General features: G+C 42.3%; 1 protein-coding gene across 1 annotated transcript; it reads left to right on the plus strand.

Moving 5' to 3' along the window:
- The first annotated feature begins 277 nt into the window (after positions 1-277).
- On the plus strand, positions 278-16,302 carry LOC109892130 (adenosine receptor A2b). The gene is made up of 3 exons (XM_020484555.2): positions 278-567; positions 800-1,263; positions 15,227-16,302. The coding sequence occupies exons 2-3, from the start codon at positions 944-946 to the stop codon at positions 15,972-15,974; spliced, it is 1,068 nt and encodes a 355-aa protein (XP_020340144.1). The 5' UTR covers positions 278-567; positions 800-943; the 3' UTR covers positions 15,975-16,302.
- The last annotated feature ends 4,720 nt before the right edge of the window (positions 16,303-21,022 follow it).

The raw sequence follows: 21,022 nt of genomic DNA on the forward strand, positions 1-21,022 counted from the left end.
CTCCTTTCCTTAATAACCTTCTTTCAAATGTAACATAATCATTCTAATATCAGTGTTTCGGATCTACGTTTACTATGTTACGTCTAGTCTATGAGACCAGGCTGCTTAGGGCGAACAACTGGGTGGGAGTTCGAGTATGAATCAATTCACACATTTTAGACATCGGTGGAGGGATGGCCTTGAAATGAAAAGATGTAGATGTCTTGAGTGGGTTATTGCCAGCACAATAAAAAACGAAAAAACGACTACATCAACCTGAAAGCATGCTGGTTCATTGTTTACACCAACTTTGATAGGTGCGTATACGCTTTAAAAAGTGATGACTTGTCTGAGCTTCATTAAAGTGGAGCTGTTGTTCACAGCATCACACGTCTGTAGAAATCGCTGAATTTGAGGCGTGGCTAGCCTACTTTGTGTCATGACATTTTTTTCGTTACTTGAAAAACCATGTGACGTAGTGAATCTCCACAATACTACTATGCACAACAGCCACGCAACAGATGCTTGGCTTGAAGGGACCGGGCGCACAAGTAAAGGACTGGCAAATAATGCACTGTTTCAAGAGGGGTAAGCAACAAAGCTATTTAAGAAATTGTTTGCAGATATAAGTTATGTTTTGAATGTATATTTGATAACATGTGGCTTGGTTAGAGTGATTGTAGTAGCATACTATGGCATTTTTGTTAGATTCATGATAACCGATACGAAGTCGCCAATAATTCACATTTCAAACAATTGTAATTACAGGGTTTGCTTTGGAGAAAAGTAAAGTATCCTATGTTCTTTTTCCTTTTCACAGATGGCTGTTTACACAAACCATACTTTTGGAATGTTCTTGGATTATTGCAAAAATACTTTATTTCTCTTTTGGACCCACTAGAACAGTGTCGCTCATGACACTTATTTTCGAAGACCGACCTAATGTTCTGACATATTTGCGGAGATGAATTCGTACTACATAGTATTTGAGATATTAATAGCAATCTTGTCCATATCTGGCAATGTATTGGTTTGCTGGTCTGTCGCCATCAACACCACTCTGAAAACAGCAACTAACTACTTTTTGGTGTCTTTGGCTGTGGCAGATATTTTGGTGGGTTGCCTTGCCATCCCCTTTGCCATAACCATAAGCATCGGTATCCTTTTGGACTTCTATGGATGTCTTTTTCTTGCCTGTTTTGTTTTGGTACTGACTCAAGGCTCAATTTTCAGCCTCCTTGCAGTTGCAATTGATAGATATTTGGCCATCAATATACCCCTCAGGTGAGTACCTTTTTACTTGGGATTTTCATTGCTAGACAGACATTGAAATCTGTGTTTTGTGATTTAAAATGAATAGCATATACTTACAAGTAATTCAGGAAAAGCCCAGACAAATAGACATGTTTTTCAAGACAGGTCAACTAGGAATACTTCACTGACGGGGAAAATGTATTGCAGTAGCGTATCATGTACACGATTAAAATGGCTTTAAAAAAGAACAAGAATAATACAGTAGTCAACAAATTCACAAAAACCTCTGTGTTTTGGGATATATTTATCTTATGGGATATATATTTATCTTAAAGTGGTGGAAAAAGTACCCAATTGTCATACTTGAGTAAAAGTAAACATAACTTAATAGAAAATGACTCAAGTGAAAGTCACCCAGTAAAATACTACTTGAGTAAAAGTCTAAAAGTATTTGGTTTGAAATATACTTAAGTATCAAAAGTAAAAGTATAAATAATTTCAAATTGCTTATAAGGATAGCATGGGGCACTACAACACACAAATGAAGCATTTGTGTTTAGTGAGTCCGCCAGATCAGAGGCAGTAGGGAGGACCAGGGATGTATTCTTGATACGTGTGTGAATTGCACCATTGTCCTGTCATGCTAATAAGCATTCGAAATGTAACAAGTACTTTTAAGTGTGAGTGAAAATGTATGGAGTAAAAAGTACATTATTTTATTTAGGAAGTGGCTAAATAAAAAGAGTACAGATACACAAAAAAATAATTAATCAGTACTTTAAAGTACTTTTACTAAAGTACTTTACACCACTATCTTGGGCATTTTATTGAGAATTTGTTGTCTACTGTATTTTTCTTGTTCTTTTTTTAAGACGTTATGTGTACAAAACATTAGGAACACCTGCTCTTTCCATGAGATAGCTTTCATCTAGATTTGATGATCCCTTATTGATGTCACCTGTTAAATCCACTTCAATCAGTGTAGATGAAGGGGAAGAGACAGGTTAAAGGATTTTTAAGCCTTGAGATAATTGAGACATGGATTGTGTATGTGTAACATTCAGAGGGTCAATGTGCAAGACACAATTATTATTATTTTTTAAACTTTTTATAATTTCTTTACCCCCCTTTTTCATGGTATCCAATTGTTAGTAGTTACTATCTTGTCTCATCGCTACAACTCTCGTACGGGCTCCGGGAGAGATGAAGGTCGAAAGCCATGCGTCCTCTGAAACACAACCCAAACTGCTTCTTAACACAGCGCGCATCCAACCCGGAAGCACCAATGTGTCGGAGGAAACACCGTGCACCTGGCGACCTGGATAGCATGCGCCTCGCCCGGCAGTCGCTAGTGCGCGATGAGACAAGGATATCCTTACCGGCCAAACCCTCCCTAACCTGGACGACGCTAGGCCAATTGTGCGTCGCCCCATGGACCTCCCGGTCGCGGCCGGCTGTGACAGAGCCTGGGCTCGAACTCAGAGTCTCTGGTGGCACAGCTAGTGCCTTAGACCACTGCGCCAGGCCGCAAGACACAATATTTAAGTGCCTTTGAACGGGGTGTGGTAGTAGGTGCCAGTCGCAGCTGGAAACGGTTGATTTAAAAACTTTTTTTAATGGAATATCTACATAGGCGTACAGCCCATTATCAGCAACCATCACTCCTGTGTTCCAATGGCACGTTGTGTTAGCTAATACAAGTTTACAATTTTAAAAGGCTAATTGATCATTAGAAAACCTTTTGCAATTACGTTAGCACAGCTGAAAACTGTTGTGCTGATTTAAAGAAGCGATAAAACTGGCCTTTAGACTAGTTGAGTATCTGGAGCATCAGCATTTGTGAGTTCGATTACAGGCTCAAAATGTCCAGAAACAAAGACTTTCTTCTGAAACTTGTCTGTCTATTCTTGTTCTGAGAAATGAAGGCTATTCCATGTGAGAAATTGCCAAGAAACTGAAGATCTTGTACAACGCTGTGTACTACTCCCTTCACAGAACAGCGCAAACTGTCTCTAACCAGAATAGAAAAAGTGGGAGGCCCCGGTGCACAACTGAGCAAGAGGACAAGTACATTAGAGTATCTAGTTTGAGAAACAGACGCCTCACAAGTCCTCAACTGGCAGCTTCATTAAATAGTACCCGCAAAACACCAGTCTCAACGTCAACAGTGAAGAGGCGACTCCAGGATGCTGGCTTTCTAGGCAGAGTTGCAAAGAAAAAGCCATATCTCAGACTGGCCAATAAAAAGAAAAGATGGGCAAAAGAACACAGACACTAGACAGAGGAACTCTGCCTAGAAGGCCAGCATCCCCGGTGTCGCCCCTTCACTGTTGACGTTGAGACTGGTGTTTTGCGGGTACTATTTAATGAAGCTGCCAGTTGAGGACTTGTGAAGCGTCTGTTTCTCAAACTAGACACTCTAATGTACTTGTCCTCTTGCTCAGTTGTGCACCAGGGGCCTCCCACTCCTTTCTATTCTGGTTAGGGCCAGTTTGTGCTGTTCTGCGTACTTTTAGCAAATGGCCAGAATAAAAAGACAAATATGCAATGCTGCTAAACCAGCCTTGATTAAGTGGAGGGTGGGCAATGATTGTTTCCCCCCCCCCCAATTCGTTTAATTTGATTAAAACCAATACATTTGTTTTGTTTCTAAATACGAGATCAAAAGGCACATCTTCCTTCCATGGGCACTGTGAGTCATGGCTGGATAGGCTGCGCTTCAGCTCTCAAAATCCATGCCATCGTCAACTGTGTTACACAAAAAGGCTGCATAAAATTGTCACATTTGCGCTTGTTTTTAAGGAAACACCTCAAATATTGCCACACCTCAGCGCAAGGGAGCTGATGTCAGACAGGTAAATTGCCGAACCTGGCGTTAGGGCTGGAAAATGCCAGTGCGGCAGTTTTTGCATGACAAAATTGCAAACTATCCTCCTTGGCGCCGGCCGAAAGGGAGTCCAGAATGCACCTCCTTGCTCTGTCCTGAGATTTCCAAAGACAAGTCAACTTCAAAAACCTGCACTGCAGTCGAAGTAGCTTGAGACTAGTCATTTACGCATACAGGCTACAACACAGCACACAGCTGAACCAAAGCATTCTTGAGGTCTCACTCATGACTGTAAATCTTGATTGTGTAGATAAACCTATGTTATGGTTTGGGGGGCACTGGGCTCTGGCTTGTTTTTCAAAGGACATGGGTGCCTGAAGAGATTGGAAAAGCAGCTTTAGAGTAGATACATTTTGCAAGGTAGCTAATTTTCCAATGGTATATTGATGTAGATTGTGAGGCACCACCCCTGGTACACTTTAAAAGGCGCTATAATAGATCATCACACCTCTCTCCCTCAGACTCTGAGACAATGGGTGGGCCCACTTGATCGATACCTAGCCTGCTGGCCTCCGTGTCATCATTGATATAGAGCTGGAGATGGCAGAGGAGCACAGTGGTGGTAGCAGAGTCTGCCACACTGGCAGCCCGACGATAGATGAGACATTGGTTCAGATAGAGAAAATCATTATTTGCGAGACAAGACCGGAGGCAGCAGTATCAGAGTATAAAAGGTTAAAAGGTTTCAGTAGACATTGGGGTCTGAAATTATTGACACCCTTGATAAAGATGAGCAAAAATTACTGTATAAAATAAATAATTCAATTACTAAGCTATATTGTATGCTCAAAACATTTGGAAATGATATTATTTTATACTAATACAATTGCACAGAAGTATTTTGTTTAACAATAAATGTTTTTTCTCAAAAAGTAGGTAAAGATTATTGACACCCCTGTTTTCATTACCTTTCAATACCTCACCTTGCAAAGATAACAGGACTGAGCATTTTTCTAAAATGTTTTATGAGTTGGAGAACACATTGGGAAGGGATCTTAGACCATTCCTCCATGCAGAATTCTTCCAGATTCTTGAAATCCTTAGTCTGTGCTTATGAACTACATTCTTCAGTTCAAACCACAGGTTTTCAATGGGTTTCAAATCTGGAGACTGAGATGGCCATTGCAAAATGTTTTTTTTTGTGGCTAAACCATGTCTTTGTGGATTTGATGTGTGCTTGGGGTTATTGTCTTGCTGGAAGATACACTTACAGAAGTTTCAGCCTGGCCTAAGAGCTTTATTTTCATGTCACCCAACAAATGTAAACTCCTGGAGTTTGCTAAAAAGCATTGGCACTTGGATTGGAACTGGTGCTTTGGTCAGATGACATGAAAATAGCGCTCTTTGGCCACGTACACCAGTAGTGGGTTTGGCATCAAAATGTGAATGAATGAGCAGAAAATAATCCCATACCTACTGCAAAATATGGTGGTGGATCTTTGATGTGACGGGGCTATTTTTCTTCTGCTGGTCCCGGGGTTCTTGTTGAGGTCAATGGAATCATGAACTTTACCCAGTACAAAGATATTTTAGCCGGAAACCTGGTTGCCTCTGCCAGGATTCAGGAGGCTGAAACTCGGCCGCAAGTGGATCTTCCAGCAAGACAATAATCACAAGCACACATCAAAATCCACAAAGAAATAGTTTATTGGCCACAAAAATCAACATTTTGCAATGGCCATCTCAGTCTCCAGACTTGAAACCCATTGAAAACCTGTGGTTTGAATTGATAGACAAAGGATATCAAGGATCTGGAAGGATTCTGCATGGAGGAATGGTTTAAGTTCCCTCCTAAACATTTTTTGGGAAAACTCGTTGCCCGTTATCTTTGCAAATTGAGGTATTGAAAACAAGGGTGTCAATAATTTGGATACCTTTTTGAGAATTGTTTTTAACAAAATCTCTTTCTCCGAGCAATTGTATTTTAATTGTAATTGTAATTTAATTGTATTGTAATTTCCAGTTTTTTTGCATAAAATATAGCTAAGTTTTTGAATTATTTATTTTAGAAATTCATTTTTGATCATCCTTAACATGGGTGGCAATAATTTCCCGACCCCACTGTAACTAAGGCCAGGAGTTTTTCCTGCTCACAGGACTTCTTATCACATTATGTAAGAAGCCCTCTTACTTGCTACCACATCAGATTTCAGTGCCGGTGTGTGTGAAATGACAAGGCAAACGGTTGCGTTTCCATTTACAGTGGTTTTCCAAGAATTAACTTAATCAGGAAAGCAACAGCATTCTATCCAAAATGTTATTCCCAGGATGGGTGAAATATCAGATGGACTATTCTTCAGGGGGATGTTATTAAAATAACATATCATCACATACAGAAATGTTGCAGCTCAATAGACGGGTTAGTTGTTTAGCAACAAAACTGATGCATGTGCAACTATGGGGCAAAACAGACAGGGTTGTCTTAGATTGTTGATAATATGTAAACTATATTTTCGTCTCCGATGTCTATTGAATGAGCACTTGTCTCTCAAATACATCGTTACATTTGTTGGTTAGCTAGCTAGCGAATGTTAGCCATATTAGCATAGACGTAACATCAGTCAAAAAATCTCAAAACAAGACCTGGTATCAAAATAAAAATATCAAACAAGCCACTTACGATTCACTACATACCATAACACACAACCTTCTGCCCCTTTGAAGCGCACATCGTTTGTGACGTTGTCAGCTAACCCGTCTATGCCAGCAAATGCATTATAGTCAACAAGAACATTCCTTTCAGAAAGCAAGCCAGATTGAAACATGATTTTCTATTTTACGGTTTACCCCTTTAACCAAGACCCAGACCCACATCGCACACACGTGGCGTGGTAATGAGAAGAGTGTGCGGTCAGCTCAATTTACTGTTCTCTAGCCATTTCTTTAGTGTTTGTGTGTGTTCGGTCGGCAGGGACTTAGTCTTGTGGGACTGTAGTTCCCTTAGATCAGACTGTTTTCACAGCTGACTCTGGTGGATGTGAAACGGCAGACGAGATACTTCAAACCCTGCGAGATGGCCCTCTGTTCGGCACCCACTGACTACACACATGCGCACATACTCAAACATTTTAGGGCCTTTATTTTCTGTTTCTCAAGCTATTTTGGTATTTTCTGTCACACACACCAGACTGTCTAGATGAAAAGATCCAATAGCATAACCTCTGGCTACTATGTTCCCAGCTAACAAACCTGCCAGGCCTCTTCACCTAGCTGTCTCTCTTCAGTTCTGTTCTCAGGCCCCACGTCATTCTCTATGCTTTGAAAGAATCAGTGTTGTGTCCTTGAAAAGCTGGTTTCCTCTATGCTGCTACTGAGACTAAAATGTTTTCAGAGGCTTTTTTTTCTAAAGGATGGCATTGCCAAACTAAGTGTGTGGACTTACATCATAATGACTTGGCACTATTGAGCCCCAAACACTGTGAGGCTGTTTCAATAAAGTTTGTCATTTGGCTTTTGCAGTTGTTTAATGGCATGAGAGGAAATAGGTTTGGCAACAGGTCTTCCTTACTACACACACAACAGATGTGATGTAAATACAGCAACAATGAGCGTGAATAGGATAAAGGTGGTGAGGAGTGGTTTACTAACACACTTCTGCAACACTACTGAATTCACTTCTGCAACACTACTAAATTAATTTTGTTTGTACAAAACCCAAAAGTGTAGCCTCCCACACACCAGCATTATTCAAAGTTTGCATCCAAGCAATACATTGACTCTATGGCTCTGGGTTGCATTAACGGGTTGATGATAATTCCATTCACCAGACCAGTTCCATTTCAAATAATAGTTCAGTCATTCAGTATGGGTACACCTTTGTTGGGTGTTGTCACAAGGAACTCATATCACACAATGTCTGTGGTAGACAGACAGAAGCAACAGCCAATAGGGGGGACCCTCGCTCCTTTATAAGGAGCTGTTGCTCCCGCTCGCCTCACTTTTCACTCTTCCTTAGAAGGTCGTTATAAGTCCTAATTACTCTCCTCAGCCCCGACTTTCCAGCTATAAACTGTTCATAGGCGAACCCATGAGGATTCACTGCTGTGGAGCTAGTCCTGGCGTTTGGTAGCGTTTGGTAGCTAGCGTTCACCCCGTAGGTTAATAGCCTCATTGCTTAGCCATAGCCCTGGTATGGAAAAACCTGGCCTATGCGTGTGCTGCCGACGCGTAGCTGTGTTGCTAGTAGTCCTGTCGGTAGCTAGCTAGCTTTCACCTCGTGGGTTAGCAGTCTAGCTATTGCAAGCACACTGGGAAGAGGTAGCCATAACTCTGTTGGAATGAGCTTCAAGCCTGAGGCTAAAAGTCTGGTTGTAGGGTCACACAGTAACTGGAGAGTACCACGTGGTGCATTGCTCTATAGGCTAGATCATCTCCCACGTCCGCAGTACCTATAAGCAAGACCGGCCAGTGAAGGTGCTAATAAGCTCTGAAAATGAAATTATCACAGTGCCATCCGTTTTGTCACCAAATCCCATATACTACCCACCACTGCGACCTGTATGCTCTCGTTGACTGGCCCTTGCTTCATACTGGCTCCAGGTCATACCCACTGGCTCCAGGTCATCTATAAGTCTTTGCTAGGTAAAGCCCCGCCTTATCCCAGCTCACTGGTCACCATAGCAGCCACCACCCGTAACACGCACTCCAGCAGGTATATTTCACTGGTCACCCCCAAAGCCAATTCCTACTTTGGTCGCCTTTACTTCCAGTTCTCTGCTGCCAATGACTGGAACGAATTGCAAAAATCACTGAAGCTGGAGACTCCTATCTCCCTCACTAACTTTAAGCACCAGCTGTCAGGGCAGCTTACAGATCATTGCACCTGTAAATAGCCCATCCAACTACCTCATCCTCATATTGTTTTTTTTGTGCTTCTTTGCACCCCAGTATCTCTACTTGTACATTCATCTTCTGCACATCTATCAACAAACAGGTCACTGACCATCTCGAATCCCACTGTACCTTCTCCGCTGTGCAATCTGGTTTCCGAGCTGGTCACGGGTGCACCTCAGCCACGCTCAAGGTACTAAACGATATCATAACCACCATCGATAATAGACAGTACTGTGCAGCCGTCTTCATCGACCTTGCCAAGGCTTTCGACTCTGTCAATCACCATATTCTTATCGGCAGACTCAGTAGCCTCAGTTTTTCTGATGACTGCCTTGCCTGGTTCACCAACTACTTTGCAGACAAGTAGACGAGAGTTCAGTGTGTCAAATCGGAGGGCATGCTGTCCGGTCCTCTGGCAGTCTCTATGGGGGTGCCACAGGGTTCAATTCTCGGGCCGACTCTTTTCTCTGTATATATCAATGATGTTGCTCTTGCTGCTTCCTGATCCACCTCTACGCAGACGACACCATTCTGTATACTTCTGGCCCGTCCTTGGACACTGTGCTATCTAACCTCCAAATGAGCTTCAATGCCATACAACACTCCTTCCGTGGCCTCCAACTGCTCTTAAACGCTAGTAAATATATGCATGCTTTTCAACCGTTCACTGCCTGTACCCGCACGCCCGACTAGCATCACCACCCTGGATGGTTCCGACCTAGAATATGTGGACATCTATAAGTACCTAGGTGTCTGGCTAGACTGTAAACTCTCCTTCCAGACTCATATCAAACATCTCCAATCTAAAATCAAATCTAGAGTCGGCTTTCTATTCCGCAACAAAGCCTCCTTCAGACAACAGACCCACTGGCTCCAGGTCATCTACAAGTCCATGCTAAGTAAAGCTCCGCCTTATCTCAGTTCACTGGTCATGATGGCAACACCCACCCCTAGCACGCGCTCCAGCAGGTGTATCTCACTGATCATCCCTAAAGCCAACACCTCATTTGGCCGCCTTTCGTTCCAGTTCTCTGCTGCCTGTGACTGGAACGAATTGCAAAAATCGCTGAAGTTGGAGACTTTTATCTCCCTCACCAACTTCAAACATCTGCTATCTGAGCAGCTAACCGATCGCTGCAGCTGTACATAGTCTATCGGTAAATAGCCCACCCAATTTTACTGTTTATATTTATTTACTTTTCTGCTCTTTTGCACACCAATATCTCTAACTGTACATGACCATCTGATCATTTATCACTCTAGTGTTAATCTGCAAAATTTTAATTATTTGCCTACCTCCTCATGCCTTTTGCACACAATGTATATAGACTCTTTTTTTCTACTGTGTTATTGACTTGTTAATTGTTTACTCCATGTGTAACTCTGTGTTGTCTGTTCACACTGCTATGCTTTATCTTGGCCAGGTCGCAGTTGCAAATGAGAACTTGTTCTCAACTAGCCTACCTGGTTAAATAAAGGTGGGGGGAAAAAAATCGCTCCAGTTTTTAATTGCTGAATTGTAATTACTATTCAATGCCTTACCTCCCTAATCTTACTTTATTTGCACACACTGTATATAGATTTTTTTCTATTGTGTTATTGACTGTACGTTTGTTTATTCCATGTATAACTCTGTTGTTTATGTCGCACTGCTTTGCTTTATCTTGGCCAGGTCGCAGTTGTAAATGAGAACTTGTTCTCAACTGGCCTACCTGGTTAAATAAAGGTGAAATAAAAAAAAGTTGGGATGCTACTGTGTAGGTAGAGAGAGCTAGAGATGGAGCTAGCTCTAGTCGTGTGTTCACCAAGGCTTATCTGTGTAGCTAGCTAGTCCTGGCATAGCAAGCTAGCGTTTGCCAGGGGTTTAGTAGTCTGGCTCATACTAACATACTGCTAGCTGAAGAGTGTGCGTTCTTCGTGAGCTAGCTTCGACTCTCATCTCTATCCTTTCTTCCTCCTCGGTGGGAATAAGCAGAACAAAATTGTAGTTAGGTGGGCTGTTAGCTGCACACGGCTAGCTCTGCCCTAACTGGCAAGAGACTGAGAAGTAAATGTTCCTTTCGGCAAAGGTGCTCAATCCTCTTGACGATAAACCTAATTCCTAAGCTCTGTAGTGAATCCTTACCTTTTTGCCTGTGAACAGTTTAGCAAGAAAGCATTAGTCCAAGCTGATGCTGAGGAGAATATTTCGGAATATTACAACCTCATAAGGAACAATGGAAAGTGAGGCGAGATGGTGCAACAGCGCTTTATAAAGGAGTGGGGATCTCCCCTATTGGCTGTCGCTCCTGTCTGTCTACCACGGACGTTGTGTGATAGGAGATCCTTGTGACTATGCTCAACGAAGGCGTACCCATACTGAGTGACCTCACTCATATTTGCATAGATCCGGGGTTATGTGAGAGTATTGCTGTCAGGCCTACTCTCATCTATTTATTTGTTTGTTTGTATTTGACCATTGTTTTTAACTATGCAAGTCAGTTAAGAACATTCTTATTTATTCTTTATTTAACTTTTTTATTTATTTAACCTTTTATTTAACTAGGCAAGTCAGTTAAGAACAAATTCTTATTTACAATGACGGCCTACCCCGGCCAAACCCCGGAGGCGCTGGGCCAATTGTGTGCCGACCTATGGGACTCCCAAGCATGTCTGGTTGTGATACAGCCTAGAGTGAGATGGGCTGTGCTCACTTGTGCTCACAACATGTGGCACTTCATCGCCATGAATCCAAGCCTCTTAACTCCTGTTATGAATCTGTACTAGTTTGGCCTGTAACGACAGATAATAGGCCTATCTCACGTCGAGATATCACATCTCTTGAGTGGATCTCTAATTAGTGCTGGTGCCATATGCCATGTGAGGACAGGATATTTGCATACTTTGCATGCAAATCTTAAGTGTAGGCAAAATGTGATGGGGTTGCCAGTGGAGCAAAGAGAAACACCTCTTCCCTTTGAGGTTATACTGTTTTTTTTTTTAAGCGGATGTGCTGTGAAGTGATTGTTGACACTGTACTAGTCTGACAGGGGTTTGTGGGCTGCAATGTGCCCCAGGCAGAACCACATGAACCGTGGGGTTAGAAAAGGGAGGTGTGGGGAGAAAGGAACAGAAGAAAGGGAGAACGAGAGAGACGATGCCAGCATGCTGTCGTCATGCCAGAACTAATCCACTCAGTCGACAATTCACTGGCCCTTGCAGAGGAATGTCACCAAACCCATCAGAGACAGAGAGAGGGGGACAGAGGGAGAGAGAGTGGGAGAAAGAGAGAGGGACAGACAGTAGGGTAGAGAAGCAGAGAGAGAGACAGTGTGTGTGAGAGGGAGAATGAGAGAGAGCGTGTGAGAGAGACAGAGAGAATGAGAGAGAGCTGTCTACCCCCCCAGATAATAGTCCCTGCCTGGAACTCATACCTCTCTTGGCTGAAAGGTTATAGGACTAAGAGGAGGAGAGATTGTTAGAGAAGAAGAAAGATGGAGAGATGCGTGCAGTGTACCCACCCACCTCCATCACTCGAGTCGCGTCATGTCATTGTTATGTACGTTCTCAAGCCTCTCTCCAATACTGGTGCCCTAAAATCGTGATAAGCCCAATCATTCTGGACGGAGGCTAATGACGGTTTAGTCTAAATTACATTAGTGGCAGGAAATACGATTACATTGCTAAAGTAGTCAAATGTTTAGTAGGAAACAACTTTGCCTTCATTATCATGTCGTGAAATGTCCTTTAGACAGATGGCAATTTTGTCATTAGCTAACAAAATTCATAAAAAATAGCTAGGAATGCTAATGTTAGCAGCTAAAATTCGGTGTCCTCCCCTCAAGTTTAGCTAACTAGCTATTGTTATATTGCATCTAAAGGCAATCTGGTGACATCAAAAGGTTTTACTACTAATTATTTGCCTCCATTTTAATTGTATTTCCAAGCCACTGTAATTCACTTTTGATGAAATGTTCATCAGTGCTCATTGACGATGCATTGAGTAGAATGCTCAGTTGGGCAACAGTCCAAAACAAATGTTCAAAACAATATTGTGACGAAACATGCAACCCATGAATAGCCTTAGGGCCCATCCCTCCAAGAACTTAAGCATGGCTGCGGACTGAGGGACATAAGAGGAGAGAGATGGATGGTAAGAAAAGAGAGGAAGTGTGATGTGTGGGTCCACCCTACAGCCTTAGGGCCCATCACTTCAAGTCCCTAAGCATGGCCATGGCTGTCTGTAGATTATGGATGTCACTGGGTGCCACATCATCCTTCAGAGAGGGATGGGAAATGGAGAAATGGGGACAGAGGTAGAACCCAGGGACCCATGATTAATAATTTACTGCTGCATCACAAAAGTCCCAGTCTGTTTTGAGGCTTTGACATCTGAGGGGCTACAGGGTCATCAGTCAAATGAGCTGCTGCTTCCTGTGAAACTAAACTTCTGTGAAATGGCACATGGCTGACAGTCATTTTTACTGGCAAATTGACCACGTGCAAAAGCATCTCTCATGACGAGGAGGGAAAAAACATTTCCAGCAGACAACGACCACTTCCTCTTCTTGAATAAAACCAAAAAGCTATTTTCCCCATTGTACTAAATTATTAGTCTGTCTATTTTAATAGTAGTTGATATTTGTTGTACTATAGGAAATATCATGTGGAAATATAATTGACATGCTTATACAGTGCATGTCATTATTACATGCTATAATCAAAGTGAAATCACATGAGCACTGATAATAAGTTCATGATTATCCTTTATCTACTGTATATCTGCTGTATTGTCTCATGATTTAGCCTGAGAAATCTGTGGCTCAATGCAAAACAGCGGTTCTAAATATACCTAGCTGGAGGCAGTAGCTGTTTCCATTTGACAGTCATTCAGTCATACCACGCAGTTAACACACGTGTGAAACAGGACAAATATAAGCACCCCTTATTTGTCTATGTGTTCAACACTGTATAGATAGATTGTTGTTCTATTTTTTTTATCTCATCGTTCTTCATATGCTAGCTATTAAGGTTAACCTCAGTGTGACTGGGCTAGGTCCTGCAGACATGTTTAGAGAGGAGATGAGTTGGACTCTGGGTGTCACGTTCTGACCTTAGTTCTGTTATTTTATCTTTGTTTTAGAATGGTCAGGACGTGAGTTGGGTGGGCAGTCTGTTTGTTTTTCTATGTTGGTTTTTGAGTTCGGCCTAGTATGGTTCTCAATCAGAGGCAGCTGTCTATTGTTGTCCCTGATTGAGAATCATACTTAGGTAGCCTGGGTTTCACTTTTGGTTTGTGGGTGTTTGTCTTCCATGTCAGTGTTTGTCGCCACACTGGACTGTTTTGTTCATTTCACGTTTATTATTTTGTATTTCGTAGTGTTCAGTTTATGTTTTAAAATAAACATTATGGACAATTACCACGCTGTGTTTTGGTCCTCCGATCCTTCTCGCTTCTCCTCCTTAGAAGAGGAGGACGAGATCCCTTACACTGGGATTTTTCCTATCATATCCCTGTCTCTTAAGTTAATGTGCTCAGTGAAATGCAATATCTTACTTGCTCAAATTGCCAAATTCTTATTCTCTGTGCAATATCCAGTTCACTGCAGCAGGGCCAGCTTGTTTGCTCTGAGAGAGTGTCACAAACAAATGATCCAGATCCCTACATTGATTCAACCATGGGTTACATAACATTCCAATATCTATACTAGCATACCACTTTTAATGCATGCCCAATACAACACATTGCTTCATAAGTGGTATGCTATAGATACCGGAACAGAGCACATGACAAGGCAAAGAGAGGCTAAATGTACAGCAGGATACCTGGTGTCTGTGTAAAGCAGACAGGATGTAGGTAGTCTACACTGTGAGACGCATACAGCAGTGTGCTGCTGATATCAATATGTTTTCCATAAGTCTTCCAACACATGGAGCCCAATGGCATTCTCACCCAGTCCTCGATCGATAGAAGTCTGCTGGAATGACGTCTCGTTATCTGTTGGTATCCTGCTTTAGGCAATATCATGGAAATGATAGATTATTCCTGTCACAGGCCCTACCTAATATAATGTTCAGTCGGAAGAACTTTACGACTGCATGTTTTTGTTGCCTTTCTGTTACCCCTTACGTTATTTTATTCATGAATGAATGTGCAGCATTAGTGCCAGAATGCTTGATAGAAGGCCACTGTTCCTTTAAGGGCACTCTGTCACGACTATTAGGGAACAGAAAATAAGACCCTTGTATAACCCCCACACTGTCTTTTTGGTCTCTGCATGTCCCCCTATCCAGGTACAAGGAGCTGGTGACAGGCACGAGGGCCAGAAGAATCATTGCTATTTTATGGATCCTGTCCTTTGTCATCGGCCTCATCCCTTTCCTGGGTTGGAACCTGAAGGTGACTTCCTGCCGTCAGAATGTCTCCAGCAGCCTGACAAATGGCAGCTCTGTGGGGGAAAGCAGTGCCACTATCGCCCCTCGGGTGGACGATCTGAGCAGCATCAAGCTCACCTGCCAGTTTGAGAATGTGGTGGACATGCACTACATGGTCTATTTCAACTTCTTTGGCTGCGTCCTGCCTCCTCTGCTTATCATGCTGGGCATCTATGTGAAGATCTTCACTGTGGCCCGCAAGCAGATGCACCAAATTGAGCTCAAGTGCTCAGTGAGCAGCAATAGGGGCAGCCACCATCACGGGCTGCTTCAGCGCGAGATCCGTGCGGCCAAGTCTCTGTCCATCATTGTGGGGCTGTTTGCCCTCTGCTGGCTGCCTGTGCACATCCTCAACTGCCTGACCCTGTTCTACAAGGACCTGTACAAGCCGGCCCCAGTCATGTACATAGCCATCATGCTGTCGCACGCCAACTCCGCTGTCAATCCCATTATCTACGCCTACCGCATCCAGGACTTCAGGAACACCTTCCGCAAGATCCTGACGCGTCAAGTCCTGTGTCAGAGAGAGGAGCTCTACCTCCACTCCTCCAATGGAAGCAGGCGGAACAGAGACCAGATCCACATGACCATTGACCCATTACTCTGAGGGGTGGGTTGCAGGGGGCATGAGCCTTTACTGTAAGGGCAAGCAACAGGGGCATGAGGCTACTAGTCCTGCCTACATGTCCTGCCAACCATTGACCCTTTACTTCATAGGTGGGGCCACAGGTCAGCCGTGTAGCTCAAAACACTACCTGTGTTCATGTTTTTGTTGTATTTAATTTTTGAATGGCATTTTAAGTGAGAGTAGACATGTTTACAGAACAAAGCATGGTGGTATAATGATATACAGTGCCTTGCAAAAGTATTCATCCCCCTTTGTGTTTTTCCTATTTTGTTGCATTACAACCTGTAATTTAAATTGATTTTTATTTGGATTTCATGTAATGAAAAGTCATGCATGCATATGTATTCACCCCTTTGCTATGAAGCCCCTAAATAAGATCTGGTGCAATCAATTGTCGTCAGAAGTCACATAATTAGATTGCACACAGGTGGACTTTATTTAACTAAGTGCCACATGATCTCTCACATGATCTCAGTATACAGTATACACCTGTTTTGAAAGGCCCCAGAGTCTGCAATACCACTAAGCAAGGGGTACCACCAAGCAAGCGGCACCATGAAGACCAAGGAGCTCTCCAAACAGGTCAGGGACAAAGTTGTGGAGAAGTACAGATCAGGGTTGGGTTATAAAAAAATATCAGAAACTTTGAACATCCCACAGAGCACCATTAAATCCATTATTAAAAAATGGAAAGAATATGGCACCATAACAAACCTGCCAAGAGAGGGCCGCCCATCAAAACTCATGGACCAGGCAAGGAGGGCATTGATCAGAGAGGCAACAAAGAGACCAAAGATAACCCTGAAGGAGCTGCGAAGCTCCACAGCGGAGATTGGAGTATCTGTCCATAGGACCACTTTAAGCCGTACACTCCACAGAGCTGGGCTTTACGGAAGAGTGGCCAGAAAAAAGCCACTGCTTGAAGAAAAAAATAAGCAAACACGTTTGGTGTTCGCCAAAAGGAATGTGGGAGACTCTCCAAACATATGGAAGAAGGTACTCTGGTCAGATGAGACAAAAATTGAGCTTTTTGGCCATCAAGGAAAACACTATGTCTGGCGCAAACCCAACACCTCTCATCACCCTGAGAACACCATCCCCACAGTGAAGCATGGTGGTGGAAACATCATGCTGTGGACAGGGACTGGGAAACTGGTCAGAATTGAAGGAATGATGGATGGCGCTAAATACAGGGAAATTCTTGAGGGAAACCTGTTTCAGTCTTCCAGAGATTTGAGACTGGGACGGAGGTTCACCTTCCAGCAGGACAATGACCCTAAGCATACTGCTAAAGCAACACTTGAGTGATTTAAGAGGAAACATTTAAATGTCTTGGAATGGCCTAGTCAAAGCCCAGACCTCAATCCAATTGAGAATCTGTGGTATGACTTAAAGATTGCTGTACACCAGCGGAACCCATCCAACTTGAAGTAGCTGGAGCAGTTTTGCCTTGAAGAATGGTCAAAAATCTCAGTGGCTAGATATGCCAAGATTATAGAGACATACCCCAAGAGATTTGCAGCTGTAATTGCTGCAAAAGGTGTCTCTAAAAAGTATTGACTTTGGGGGGGTGAACAGTTATGCACGCTCAAGTTTTCCGTTCTTTTGTCTTATTTCTTGTTTGTTTCACAAAACATATTTTGCATCTTCAAAGTGGTAGGCATGTTGTGTAAATCAAATGATACAAACCCCCCCAAAATCTATTTTAATTCCAGGTTGTAAGGCAACAAAATAGGAAAAATGCCAAGGGGGTGACTACTTTAGCAAGCCACTGTATGAAGCTGAATAGATGAATCTGTCAAATATGCCTTGAATGTGGAGCGTTATTTATGAGTTAAGATGAGTATTAGGCCAGGTGATAAAAAGCTAGCCTGGTCCCACATCTGTTTGTGCCGTCTTACTAACTGCTATGGTCGTTTTCATGGCCATAGGAGTTAGCAAGACCACACAAACATCTGGGACCAGGCTAGTGAAAATCTGAGTCTTATTTACTTTAAAGCTGGAATCTGTACTTGGTAAAACTGCCACGTCCGTTTGCGATATTAAAATAACAGTTACTTCAAACAACAAATATGTTTTCCCCCTCTGACATCATTGCACGCACGATAGAACAGCAGAGTATGTATGCCTACTGCAATTGTTTTTACTACGATGCTGGATGCTCCTCTCCTCCGTTTCATCAACAAAAACAATAACACATGCTCTGGGGGCGAACAGTGGCACTGTTCTACCTAATGCGGATTCCAGCTTTAACTGTTGAAGGATTTTTATTTTATTTTGTTGAAGCTAACTGGATTTTCAGGACTGTGAAATGAATCCACTGATGAATCCATTACTATGAGAACACCTAATTTACCATTCCTACACATTGACCATATCATAACTTAAAACACACATTTTTCTAAGCCTTAACTTTCCAAACATAATATGCATCAAGTGTTCAATGTTTACCGTTTGGTATTTGATTAGTCATGTAGCTCAAATTTGAGAAACCTGGCTGAGGTGTGTATTGTATTGTTCGTCATGGGCTATATCGGACTTCTTCATTACTGGTGTTGCATAAAAACATACATACTGCCCAGTGGAACCAGTTTTGACTCAACAGCAACATCTCAAGTGAGAGGACACACACAACACAGCTCGGATTGGGAAAGTATTCTTACACATAATATAAACTTGTGGTGTTATTGTGCTCTGCTTGAATTTTGAAAATGTCATGGCTTCTATAGTTCATGGAGAAAGCTCAGGAATATACAGTATGTGGTGGGCAGACTGAGTAATGAGTAATCTAAAATTCAGAAACAGGATATTTAGAGATTCGCAAGAAAATCATGTCAACCTTACAAATGCCTCATTATTTGAAATTCTTGATGACTTAGTTATGTAATCTCCCTTTAAAATGATAGATTTACATTATTATTCTTAACAAAATGCTGACATTTTTTGGGGCTCTTGTTCAACATAGCCTAAATCATATCAGAAAACAAATCTGTGTTACTTATTGTTATACAGTTGAAGTCCGAAGTTTACATATACCTTAGCCAAATACATTTTAACTCAGTTTTTCACAATTCCTGACATTTAATCCTAGTAACAATAACCTGTTTTAGGTCAGTTAGGATCACCACTTTATTTTAAGAATGTGAAATGTCAGAATGATTTATTTCTGCATTTATTTATTTCATCACATTCCCAGTGAGTCAGAAGTTTACATAAACAATTTAAAGGCAATGGTACCAAATTGAGTGAAACTTTGGTCAAATGTTTCGGGTAGCCTTCCACAAGCTTGAATTTTGGCCAATTGAGCTGGTGTAACTGAGTCAGGTTTGTAGGCCTCCTTGCTCACACACCCTTTTTCAGTTCTGCCCACACATTTTCTATAGGATTGAGTTCAGGGCTTTGTTATGGCCACTCCAATACCTTGACTTTGTTGTCCTTAAGCCATTTTGCCACAACTTTGGAAGTATGCTTGGGGTCATTGTCCATTTGCGACCAAGCTTTAACTTCCCGACTGATGTCTTGAAATGTTGCTTCAATATATCCACATAATTTTCCTGCCTCATGCCATCTATTTTGTGAAGTGCACCATGCAGCAAAGCACCCCCACAACATGATGCTGCCACCCCCTTGCAAGTGTCCCCATTTTCCTCCAAACATAACGAAGGTCATTATGGCCAACCAGTTCTATTTTTGTTTCATCAGACCAGAGGACATTTCTCCAAAAAGTACAATCTTTGTCCCCATGTGCAGTTGCAAACCGTAGTCTGGCTTTTTTATGGCGGTTTTGGAGCAGTGCCTTCTTCCTTGCTGAGCGGCCTTTCAGGTTATATCGATATAGGACTCATTTTACTGTGGATATAGATACTTTTGTACCTGTTTCCTCCAGCATCTTCACGAGGTCCTTTTCTGTTGTTCTGGGATTGATTCACACTTTTTGCACCAAAGTACGTTAATCTCTAGGAGACAGAACGCGTCTCCTTCCTGAGCGGTATGACGGCTGCGTGGCCCCATGCTGTTTATACTTGCGCACTATTGTTTGTACAGATGAATGTGGTACCTTCAGGCATTTGGAATTGCTCCCAAGGATGAACCAGATTTGCAGAGGTCAACAAAAAAAAATTGAGGTGTTGTTGATTTTCCCATGTCTAGCAGAGGCACTGAGTTTGAAGGTAGGCCATGAAATACACCCACAGGTACACCTCCAATTGACTCAGGCTAATTGACATGATTTATCAGAAGCTTCTAAAGCCATGACATCATTTTCTGGAATTTTCCAAGCCATTTAAAGGCACATTCAACTTAGTGTATGTAAACTTCTGACCCACTGGTATTGTGATATGGGAAATAATCTGTCTGTAAACAATTGTTGGAAAATTTACTTGTGTCATGCACAAAGATGTCCTAACCGACTTGCCAAAACTATTGTTTGTTAACAAGAAATTTGTGGAGTGGTTGAAAAACGAGTTTGAATGACTCCAATGTACGTGTATGTAAACTTCCAACTTCAACTGTATATTACACATCTGAATGTCACCCTCTTCCCTTGGCATCCCTAGAAGGCCCATAATACAACACTCACATGGACTAACACACCTCACATGGACACAACTGTGATCGTTTGCCCACCTGGCAAATTCCTGTGTCCTGGAACAAACCAAGCAGCTTTTAATACTCAATATTGTCAAACTGTAGGATCAACCACTTCCACGGTGTACGGTCTGCCCATGTCCTAGCATAGCAGCTAAGAGCCATGTGGCTCCATCCCCCTCACTCAGTAAGAACTCCTAAATACACCACTTCACTACACCAAGCCAAATCAGTCAATGCAATGCTGAGGAGATCCCTCTTTGTTGAATGAAACAAGTTTCCAGGGTTGGGGTTGCTCTGTAATTCCAATTCAATTCTTGAATTTGAATTGGCCACACCTGACAGGAAGCAGCAATTGAATTGAATTTGCATTAAAGAAAGTTAAATTAAATGTATTTATTTTGAATTGCTTTGAATTATATTCCACTTCTTTCAATTAA

This window comes from Oncorhynchus kisutch, linkage group LG6 (assembly GCF_002021735.2).
Source record: "Oncorhynchus kisutch isolate 150728-3 linkage group LG6, Okis_V2, whole genome shotgun sequence".
NCBI lineage: Eukaryota > Metazoa > Chordata > Actinopteri > Salmoniformes > Salmonidae > Oncorhynchus > Oncorhynchus kisutch.

Bases quoted from the DNA above. Each gene is read 5' to 3' on its own strand.
- LOC109892130 (XM_020484555.2), top strand. From the start codon at position 944: ATGAATTCGTACTACATAGTATTTGAGATATTAATAGCAATCTTGTCC. The intron at 1,264-15,226 runs GTGAGTACCTTT...CCCCCTATCCAG, and splicing joins GCCATCAATATACCCCTCAG to GTACAAGGAGCTGGTGACAG.